Genomic DNA, 10,257 nt, shown 5'->3' with positions numbered 1-10,257 from the left:
GCACCATGGTTACAGTAGATACTCTTTCAAAAAGAGAGCTTTGAAAGTGATTTGGTTCCACTGGTGGGAAGATGGTAGTAAGAACCCAAGCTGCTTACTGTAGGAGTTTGGCAATTTCATTGGTTCATTGACTGAAGAACGATCTGTAAAGACATACTTGCTGATTCCCCTGTTTTGCAGCAAACCCCTGTACAATGGTATGGCCAGGCCCGATGCACACATGGATGTAAATTAAGTATTTTTCTAAAGCAAATGGTGATGCTGAAAGCTTTAGAGAAGTTGGATGTTAGGAAAAGGTTCTCTACTGAGAGGGTGGTCGGGCACTGGAACAGGCTCCCCAGGGCCATGGCCACAGCACCGAGCTTGACAGAGTTCAAGAAGTTTTCTATGATTTTTCTGTAATAAATGGTTAGATTTCCTGGTTAGATCCAAAATGAGCCATCTAGCCATGCAGAACAATTTGAAGACTTTTGTGACAGGGAAGATAAAAGGAACTGTTTAGGCTGTTAGTGTGCATTTACTCTAGCACCTTTGAATTCCTCCTCCTCAGGGAGAGGTAGCTAAAACAAAAAAGTATAGCCGGGGTTACTTCTGTATGTCCAACTTAATACTAACGGTCGTGGTCTCTTTCAGCTTGAAGAATAAGATGATTCTTCAAGTTCCTGTCATCTATTTTACTTTCTGTCACTATGGAAGGAGGAGGTGAAAGCATTTTTTCCTTTTCTTTAAGTAGCCTTTAAAACAACATATAGAAATGGAAGTCAAGAGAAAGCAACACATTTGATTCTGCTTCAGGACTAATACTGTCCAGTGGCAAAATGCGTAATGGATTATGAGAAGTTTCAAGGAAGGTAAGCTAAATTCTTCATGCTTGCAGCGTACCACTACAGACAGTGATTCTTTTTGTGTCTTCTAACCAATCTGAGGGGTTGACTTCTTCATAACTAACTATAAAAGTGATAGGCCCTATGTGAGAGAAATGTAAATCAAGTACTGACTTTTGTCATCACTGCAGAGTAAAGATGCACCTGATCTATAGTAGAATCGATTACCTCTTCCTGCAGCATCACGTAAGCCCCTGACGCTATCTGCAATTACTGTAGGTATCACTCACACTGTTTTAAGATGACCCACATAGCAAGCATGCAAATGCATAAAAAAAATAGTTACAACTGGCTTTAGTATTAAAAAACATCTATTACTGTAAGACGTTGTTCTGCTCCCGTGTCAGTATGAGATACTCATCCTGTGATCACAGATCATGGCTCTGTGTAACACAGACGTGTCTGTGCTATTTACAAATCAAAATATGTTTGAACAAATTGTTGAGCTCCGATCTACAGAATCAAAGTGCATTATGATTAGGGCTTTTTTTATTTCTACAGCTTGAGATACACAGATACTTCTAAGAGGCATCTCCTTTCTTGCATGCATGCTGGCAACTGCAGAAAGAAATGTAGCTCACTTTGACAGCAGTCTGCGCATAGAAGTGTATCCTCGGTGCGTGCCTCTCTTGTAAGTTTCTGGAATTCAAGGTAGTCTTGTTGCAAGGATGAGATAGCACTTGCTGGTCTGAAAACTACTTGTGTTGTATCTACCAAATCTATATAAATAGTTGCAGAATAGTTACGTTTGACTGAGTATCATAGAGAAAAATACTGTTGCTGTGGGCTGGAATAATCTGCCATCCAATCCCAACTTTATCTGCAAAGAGAAACATCGGGAATCATATTTATGCTTAGTAAAATGAAGAGCAAAAGTTGCATGTGAAGTTCTGCAAGGCGATCTTAGCGTGCTGGTAAAGCAAGCTACAGGCAAATGCTTGAGCATGTATTTTTTAAAGTTAACAGGTATGCTTGTGCTGTGCATTCAGCATTTCGTTAATTAGCCAATGGCTGTAGGCCAGCTGTACAGCTAGTAGGCTGCAAAAGATGGACTTCTGAAGCATATGAAGAAAAAAACATCCTTTCCCCTTTTAAAGTTCTAGCTTTTTTAACCCTCAAAGAACAGTTAAGATAAAAGAGTTTTAGGCTGCATCTGAAACATTATCACAGTGACAGTGCAGCACAGATGTTTTTCCTCCTTCAAGCTTAACCTTTACAATTTTTCCTATTGCCACCAAACTTGCAATTCATCTCAAGTTGACACTCCTAACAACTGAGAGTTGTGATAGGATGTAGCCAGAAGCTAAAGCCTAATTTCCTGACCAGATCCATTTGGAAGGGTTATTGCTCTTGGACAGGCTGCTCTTGGACACAAGAATCCTGTTATTGGTCAGTACCCTTTGCAAGGAAAAAAAAAATTCATCTCTACTACAGCTAAGTAATTGGGAAAGAAGTCAGAATTATTGATACAGTTGATGAAAAAGGTACCTACCTAGTTCAGCCTGGAACAGATGATATGTGTCTGGATTACGAATTGTGAAAGCAATATAGACCTCAGGAGGTTTTCCATCTGCTCTGAAAGTTGAGAGTTTTTGTAGCATACCGATAAGGCTTAAAGTTATCTCTGGATCATATACCACATCTGCAAAAAAAGGGCAATGTTCAATATTTATTAAGAATTGTTGAGCAAGAAGCAGAAATAAAGCTATAAAGTATTTACTTACGGAAGAATGCCTCTATCGAGGGATTACAAGTTTTCAAGAAGAGATTTTAGAAAATAGTATTTTATGTGCTATGTCAAATTGCCCTCATCTCCATTGTTGGTCCAAGATCACTAAAGATCATTGCTTCTTTTTGTAATGGATTGTCAGATCCTGTGTTTAAGTCTGTGTTCAGGGACACAGCAAAAAAGTTGAGCATTGGTACTGTTACGACTGTCCTTAGCAGGACAAAACCATGTTGTTAGAAATCTGTATTTCAGAGGCTGAGTGGAAAAGTCTTGATTTCAGCTGCAGCACTTTTTATTCTGAGTAATTTCCCTCAAGTAGAAATACTGATGAAAGGTGGAAAACCTGACCATTAAGGGCTGCAAAAGATCAGCCTTACTTCTTGACGCTGTGAGTTTGAAAGTTGTCAGTTGTGTTAGTTGTGTTCAGAACTGATAACACCTACTAAAGGTGGCTGTTTACTACACAGTAACGTTGAGACACGTGTACCAGTTAACGCATGATGCAACATAGCAGAAGCATGTCCTGGAGTACCAGCAAATAGCAGATATATGTAATTCACCCTCTGTTTTGAATCGCCTCGCCTTCGTGAGTCTAAATCAGGCTGTTCTGTGCATTCTGTCAGCAGTAGGTCTGGGTTTAAGTTAACATACATGCAGTGACTTCATTTTATAGAACTCACATATGTAATGTATCACATGTGATGCCTTACAAAGAATTGTAATCAAGATGACAATTACATTTTACCATTTCTTTACCTGAACTCTTAGGTGATTTTTGCTTTGCAAAACCCCTAAGCTGGGGAGTAAAATTGTGTAGTTACAGCTCCAAAATTCATTATTGCTATATTTTCCATTAATAGATTTTTATAAACTCCCTCAAGATTTGAATATAAGCAAGTTCCAAAAAAGTAGTGTGTTTTTTTTAATATTATCCCTCATGAGAAAGATAATGCTTCCAGTTAAAATTGACGAGGGTCTCAAGGGTGGCAGATTTATCACCTGTTTCTGGATTTAAAAAATACAGAAAAGAAAAATAATTTTCTCTTCAGTATTGGGTAAACAACTGTTGAATAGCTTAAAAAGACAAAGTGGTGAAATGAACTGGGAGATGTTTCTCCAGACACAATAACCAAAGCAGGGTTGACTGAGCCCTGCAAACAAATACCTTTGTTTCTGTTACCTATTTATTCCTGCACGATGCCATACAGTTGGGCATAATCAGAAGTGAAAAGTACCTGCTGCAATGATGACGTCTGGTTGCAGATCCAACAATTGTTTTTCTGTAACTGAGCCCCAGTCAAGCTCTGCAACAATTAGTTTTGGTTGTTGGTAGTTCATCCCTTCTGCCTCCTGCCCTTCAGATTTTGTTTGGATAAGATCAATAGTTTCAGGCTCCACGGCAAAGCCATTCAAACGGATGTTTTCCGTCAGCTGTTTGAGAACACAATGGTGGTAATCACTAAATATATATGCCTTGGGGTTGCAAGTTTTGCAGATTGCCAGTCCAGTGAAGCCAATCCCACTTCCTAATTCCAAGACAGTCCTGAAGGTTAATGGAGTAAAGTAAGTATTGATTAGGACTCTGAGTTACGACATCAAAACATTCCAATTATATCTAATGGTAAAATCAACTACAAATTATTTCAGTATTTTTTTGAGTAAGCCATCTATAATCTTTATTTAAAATAACTCGTAAAGATGGTAAACAAGATGCAGTTATAAGCATAAAAACGCATCACTTGAAGTACTTCTCCTGCTTTTCCATATGGTACAAAGTACTTCCATCACTGGGGCAAGATGTTTCATGTGTTCCTTGACTTTTGCAGCATGGTTGTCTCCATTTAAACTGGTTTTACAGTTCTTCTCTTAGTCAGTGGAGAGAGACAAATGATTCTGGAGCACAGTTCCTTTCTTGTGAGGTAGATACTTAAAATTAGCTTAGCTGAACCTTTCCCCAAAAGTGCTTGTTCATCTCCATTGATTATAAACAAAGTCAAGGTGATGAGATTAGGTGTGCACATCTGCACTACAAACACTTGAAGTTAGATGGGATGAATCCCGTCAAAGAGGGAAGTGCACTAATTAAAGTTACTGGCTAGGCAGCAAGGTAGCTAAAATTCAACGGCAAACATACCGAGCAGGCCAGACTATGTGGTGTAATGGCTTTCATCTTGAAGCCCATCTTAAACTATGAAGTCATCTCATGAATTAAAGTTTAACTTGCAGAACAGAAAAAAGCAACAGCTGGTAGCCCAACTCAAATATTTCAGTTATTTTGGGGTAAATATTGTGCGTTATAAAATTATAGTTGTGCATATAACTTGCTTATGGTATGAATGAAAACACCTTGGCTTCTTTCCCCATCTTTCTGTCTGTGATGCTGTTTTTACCTGTTACTGAAAACTGTGGAGTTCTCCATTGCCCATTCAGCAAGATGAAGAGCGGCATCCCACGTGACGAGCCCTGTGGTTCCTTGAGAGATAATCGCCTCACTCTCAGAAAGAGTAACGGATTCTCCAGTAGGCTGGAGGACACGCACAGGAAGAGAAAGATGGATTAGCAGAGGCAATTGGTTTTGCAGTTAACAGTCAATATTACCGCCTAGAAAAAAAAAAGTCAGAAGCACTCTAGGTTCTGGATGTGACATTTAAAGCCACTTGTTGCTTAGTTTACATGATTAAAAGTGATTCATAACAAAGCAGTATTATTAGTTTTTACCAGTAAGTAGTTTTTGTAACAGTGAGTAGATTCTTCTTCATTTAAAATATCTGCTAGTGTATCGTACAATTCATCCAGGGGTTCAGCTGTTGTGGATTCGTGCTGCGTGAAAGAGAAAAGGACAGCTTCAGTTATCAAATTGTTAGTCATGGAACAGAGAACCCCCACACGTTAAATACCACTTTAATACACTATTGGCCGTAACATTTTACACTAAATGCTGTTTTATATTATTAAGAATAATTCAGCTTGGCCCGCAATGGTATATTTTCAAGAAGACCCATCCCAAGATGAATCAAAGTTACAAGCAACATGGAAAATAAGAGTTACCTTTTTGATGAGTTCAGTTAGAAAGCATCTTCTGTACTTGATGGAAGGGGGATACTTTACACACAGAGGGTGGAGAATGGTCTAAAATGATAAAAAAAAAAAAAAAAAAAAAAAAAACAACTGCAGTTGAAACCCATTACCAAGTGAAGATCTTAGGAAGGACACAAAATGCACAGTGATTTGAGTCTGAAGCTAGAAGAATTGATGCTGAGCCAGAAAAAGAAATTTGGTGATTTCTGGTCTGTTAGGTTTCAGATCTGTGGCAACAAATGTATTTTTCACTTTTCAAAAAAAATAAATAGCAAAATTGAGTGAAAAGTGTCCGACTAGCTGCTCTTCTCCTTTTTCTCTTCTATTCCTTTTGCTTTGCTGCCTCATTTGTGATTTCCTGTCAGCATGCAGACAGAACATGGTAAGGGATTCCTAGGGTGTCTTGGCTCACCTGCTTCTTTCTTAACATCCAGGGCACAGGGATGTGAAATCAGCTTGGCAGGCTTGCTCCTGGCATTAGGGACATCTCTGCCCAGGTGCACTGAGCTTTAATTTTGATGCTAATAAAGAACAGCTAAGTAATAGGAAGGAAAGGAAGTGACCTGTTCTGCTGGGTCTGAAGGAAGGCTGGCACAAATGTTACTGTAAGAGGCAGCCAAAGAAACTCTATAAGACTCAATTTGGAGTTTTAGAAAGCAGGCATTCCTTAATTGCGGAGATGGATGTGCAGGGGATCAATCCACCTAGTGTGCATGCTGAATTGTTCAAGCTATGGGGGTTATATACAATCAAAATATACATGTCAATGTATATGTGATATGTATATTTCATAGATATATATGAATATATATATCATATATATGTATACATAATTAATACATTCGTGCTATTTCCTGTAACTCATTAAAATACATAAATGTTTCTGACACATGCACATTTGTTTTCACTTGGGGTCTTTTGGGGCTCTCCGGTGGTCGTCGGTAGTCTTCCTCGCTGTGTTTGGACCCGCTTCCTGTGCATGCTCAGGCCATCTCGTTCTGTCTTATCGTGCTGTCTCAACTTAGGCCTGCGCACCGAGCTTGGCTGGGTACACAGCCAGGGACACACGCACAGCATGAGCTCCTCACCTATCTTCTGGCACGTCCTCCAGGGTCCTCTTGCCCTCGCTCTGAGAAACAAGTCGGCGTTTTCTCACAGATGACGCTGGCTAAATAACGCAAAGTTCTAAACTTATTTCTACGTAACTAAACGTAGTAAGGTTTGACTTACCTGCTGATAAAGCACCTCAGCCCCGACCCCCTGGTTCCCCCACAGCAGAGCCGTGCGTTGCCCTTCCAGCTCGGCACCACAGCGTTATCGCGGCGACCGCCAGCGAAGGGGCCCGGCCCTCACCTGGTGCAGGATGTCGACCAGCAGGGAGGAATCCGGGGCGCTCCTCAGCCTCTGCTCGAGCTCCTACAGCAGAGGGAGAGGAAACCTGAGCTGAGCCGGGCCGGGCCGGGCCGGGCCCTCGCTCCCCACCCGGCCCCGCGCCCTCACCGGCCAGGGGAAGGCGCGCAGCTGCCGGGCCGCCAAGAAGCGCCGCTGGAAGCGGAGCCCCAGCTCCGGCTCCGCCATGGCCCGGGGAGCGGCGTCCGGCCGTGAAGCGAAGCGAAGCGAAGCGAAGCAGCCGCGCAAAGAGGAAGCGCCAAGAAAGAGCAGCGCCGCCGCCTGAACAGGGGCTCGAACCCTGGACCCTCAGATTAAAAGTCTGATGCTCTCCCCGCTGAGCTATCCAGGCCCTCGGCGGCGGCCCGCGGGGACGGCACCACCAGCCCGCCCCTGCCGCCGCCCGATGGCGTCAGCACCGCGCGGCCCGAGGACGCCATCGCCGCGCGCCGTCGCCAAGGACACGGTGCCCGCCGGGAGCGGGGCCGGGGCCGGGGCCGGGAGCGGGAGCGGGGCCTCGCCATGGGCGGCTTCAGCGCGGACGAGAAGCTGCGGCTGCAGCAGCTCCGCGTCCTGCGGCGGCGCTGGCTGCGGGACCAGGAGCTGAGCGAGCGGGAGCCCGTCCTGCCGCGGCGGCAGCTGGGGCCCGTGGCCGCCTTCTGGGAGCGCTTCCTGCAGCCCGGCGGCCTCTGGCGGCAGCGGGTGAGGGGGGGCGGCCCCGGGCCCCGGGCCCCGAGCCCCGAGCCCCGAGCCCCGGCCCTGACCCGCTCCGTGCCCCGCAGGTGTTCAGGACCTACCAGACCGGCGGCTTCCTGGTGGCGCAGGTGCTGATCCCCGCCTGGCTCGTCCACTACTACGTGAAGTACCATGTCATGGTGCGTGCCGGGGCCGGAGGGTGCCCGGGGGACGGGGAGCGGGGGGGGGGGGGCCGGCTGTGACTTCTGGGGACACGGGGCCGGGAGGGGGGGGGGGTGACCCTGCGCTGCCTGCGAAGGTGTGTGGGAGGAGGGAGTTAGGGGCGACGGGGGCTGCGGGCACCGGGGGGAAGCTTTTATCAGCTTCCAGTATTTCATCAGCTAGTGGAAAGAACCCAGGCTAATGAGCCTGGTACTCAGTAGAGTTTGTGTTTTAGAAGGGTTGTGTTCTCTTTAGAAGATCTTTTATGTTTCATCTGGGTGATGCTCCTTTCTCTCTCTCCCCCTTCACGCTTTCAGAGAACGCCGTATGGTGTCGTTTCATCAAATCCAGCAATATTCCCGGTAAGCCTGTTGACTACTTGTGTTACCTTCCAGCTCTGTAAAACAGAGGCAGAGAAAGGAAGGCGTGAGGAGAAGCACAGGTTTGTGCAGTAACTGCAAAGAGAATTTCTAGAAGGATGCACACGAGGCAGCTTGTCCTGAAGCAGCACTGCGCTACATTTACGGTATTCTCGAACAGTTTTTGTCTCGTTCTTAGAGCAGACAGCTCCTGTTTCATTGGCATTTCCCTTTCGTAACTGCAGACTTCCAAGTACGTGGCTGGCAGCGCTGCCCATCCTGGGCAGGAAGCACAAACGTCCCCTTATGGGGTCTGCGCCTGGAGCACGCAGACCCCGCAGGGCTCACCGCAGCCTGAAGTTTTCCTCTTCAGTTCTCGGTTTGCCCAGTGTCTGTCAGATTGTTTGGTCTTTAGTGGTTCTTGGACTGCTCTGAGCTGTTACTCGGTGATCAGTGCAGCAAGTTGGTGGGCAAATACTCTTGTATAAGTTTGGCTCTGATATTTCTGCTTCATCTAAAAATAAAAAATAATTTTAAAAGTTCCACCCCTATCAACTACACAGCAACGTACGGTCAAGCTGTGGGTCTCTGACATCAGCTCAACCACTTGAGTAAGGTCAGTTCAGCAGGCCGTGGCAGTGCCTGAAGCTTTAACAAACAAAAGTCAGGCATTGGATTGATTTTTTTTTTGAGGGATTACGCAGTTCATGTGCCACAGGCCTTGAGTTTGAAGACTGCTTTGGAGACTCACTAAGGGTGGTGCTGTGTTGAATGCTATAAATCTGGTGCAAACTTTAAAAACAATGTTCTCTTTAAATGCTTGTCTGTATTTCCATGGCATGAAAAGAAAGGGGTAAAGCGAGTACAGATTTCGGATAACGTGGCTATGATGTTTTGCCAGCGCCCTGGGAAATGTTGAGTGAATGAGAGTGTTCTGGGTAAACTGAAGTAAGATTTTTTTGTCTGGAAGCGGGGACAGTCACAGCTGAAGTGAAAGACTGACCTGTGTAAAGGAATAGATTGGTTGTAAGAGAAAATGCTCACCATGCTCTCTCATCCCATTAGGGGGACAGAATTTTAGAGACGGGAGAAGTTATTCCACCCCTGAAAGACGAACCTGCTGGGCACCACTGATGGCTGAAAACTGATTTCTTCTTTGAGCAAACACGGCGAGAACTGCAGCCAGCTGCTTTTTCTCCTCTATAAAAGTCTTTATCCTGCGTTGCCTCATCTTTTCTGTTGTTAACTTTCTCCTTAGTCCAAGCTGTTCCAGTTGCTACTCATGTGGGAGTTTCTTTTGCTTTCCGTGAGTTTTATTGCTAAGCCCTTGTGATTTCCTCCCCACCTCCTTTTTTTTCTGATGTGATCTGACGGTAGGACGACGTGGGCCTCGCAGTAACAGCAGAGGTGCTGTAGATTTCTGGGAACTGTGTAATAGTCTGCTCAAAGGCAGGGTGTCTTGGCAAGCTCCTGCACACCCGCACACGACAACTGTCCTCTTCCAGACAGCCTAGCAATCCCTTTGCTATCAACTGCTTTTAATAGAGACTTATTAAAAGATAATAGGTTATCTTATTAAAAGGTAATGGAGACTAATAGGTGGAAGTTAAGCTTCCACCTGCGTGGATTTCCACATCCCAGCCAGCAGAGGGTAGCAGAAGTGGCACTGTTTCCTAGTGCCCCACTGGCCTCCCCTATCCCAGCCTGTGAATCGGCATGATGAGAATTTAGTCTGCCCCAAACGGCCTCTTCCCGAGCAAAGAATCCAGCTGGGGAGGAGAGCAGAGGTTCGTGAGCCCTCCCAAAAGGTCTGTCTGTTAGTTTGTTTTAAGGGAAGTAGGGAGGTGAGGTTTGGAAGTGCTGAGTCAAAATTCCTTATTCTTATTAAATTCTTTATTCAAAATTCTTTATCCTTTAGCAC

At 44.8% G+C, this 10,257-nt stretch overlaps 2 protein-coding genes and 1 non-coding gene across 3 annotated transcripts; 1 reads left to right on the top strand and 2 right to left on the bottom strand.

Moving 5' to 3' along the window:
* Positions 1 to 1,345: 1,345 nt before the first annotated feature.
* Positions 1,346 to 7,482, bottom strand: EEF2KMT (eukaryotic elongation factor 2 lysine methyltransferase). The gene is made up of 8 exons (XM_035549042.2): positions 7,192 to 7,482; positions 7,045 to 7,107; positions 5,662 to 5,742; positions 5,332 to 5,433; positions 5,004 to 5,137; positions 3,849 to 4,156; positions 2,377 to 2,526; positions 1,346 to 1,704 (listed from the first exon to the last, which is right to left on the bottom strand). The coding sequence occupies exons 1-8, from the start codon at positions 7,267 to 7,269 to the stop codon at positions 1,604 to 1,606; spliced, it is 1,017 nt and encodes a 338-aa protein (XP_035404935.1). The 5' UTR covers positions 7,270 to 7,482; the 3' UTR covers positions 1,346 to 1,603.
* On the bottom strand, positions 7,360 to 7,432 carry TRNAK-UUU (transfer RNA lysine (anticodon UUU)). Its single transcript has one exon. It is a non-coding gene; the product is annotated as a tRNA-Lys (tRNA).
* A 9-nt stretch (positions 7,483 to 7,491) lies between the features above and the next one.
* NDUFB6 (NADH:ubiquinone oxidoreductase subunit B6) lies at positions 7,492 to 9,566 on the top strand. Its single transcript, XM_035549043.2, has 4 exons — positions 7,492 to 7,782; positions 7,863 to 7,955; positions 8,295 to 8,339; positions 9,402 to 9,566. The coding sequence occupies exons 1-4, from the start codon at positions 7,603 to 7,605 to the stop codon at positions 9,468 to 9,470; spliced, it is 387 nt and encodes a 128-aa protein (XP_035404936.1). The 5' UTR covers positions 7,492 to 7,602; the 3' UTR covers positions 9,471 to 9,566.
* Positions 9,567 to 10,257: the final 691 nt, after the last annotated feature.

This window comes from Cygnus atratus, chromosome 15 (genome assembly GCF_013377495.2).
Source record: "Cygnus atratus isolate AKBS03 ecotype Queensland, Australia chromosome 15, CAtr_DNAZoo_HiC_assembly, whole genome shotgun sequence".
Lineage (NCBI taxonomy): Eukaryota > Metazoa > Chordata > Aves > Anseriformes > Anatidae > Cygnus > Cygnus atratus.
This window is presented reverse-complemented; position numbering and strand designations above follow the sequence as displayed.

Excerpts from the sequence above, each read along its gene's own strand:
- EEF2KMT (XM_035549042.2), bottom strand. The coding sequence starts at position 7,269 with ATGGCGGAGCCGGAGCTGGGGCTCCGCTTCCAGCGGCGCTTCTTGGCG. Across the intron at positions 5,138-5,331 it reads GTTACAAAAACTACTTACTG|CCTACTGGAGAATCCGTTAC; the intron begins GTAAAAACTAAT and ends CGTGTCCTCCAG. Across the intron at positions 4,157-5,003 it reads TCCACAGTTTTCAGTAACAG|GACTGTCTTGGAATTAGGAA; the intron begins GTAAAAACAGCA and ends ATTAACCTTCAG.
- NDUFB6 (XM_035549043.2), top strand. The coding sequence starts at position 7,603 with ATGGGCGGCTTCAGCGCGGACGAGAAGCTGCGGCTGCAGCAGCTCCGC. Across the intron at positions 7,956-8,294 it reads ACGTGAAGTACCATGTCATG|AGAACGCCGTATGGTGTCGT; the intron begins GTGCGTGCCGGG and ends TCACGCTTTCAG. Across the intron at positions 8,340-9,401 it reads CAAATCCAGCAATATTCCCG|GGGGACAGAATTTTAGAGAC; the intron begins GTAAGCCTGTTG and ends TCATCCCATTAG.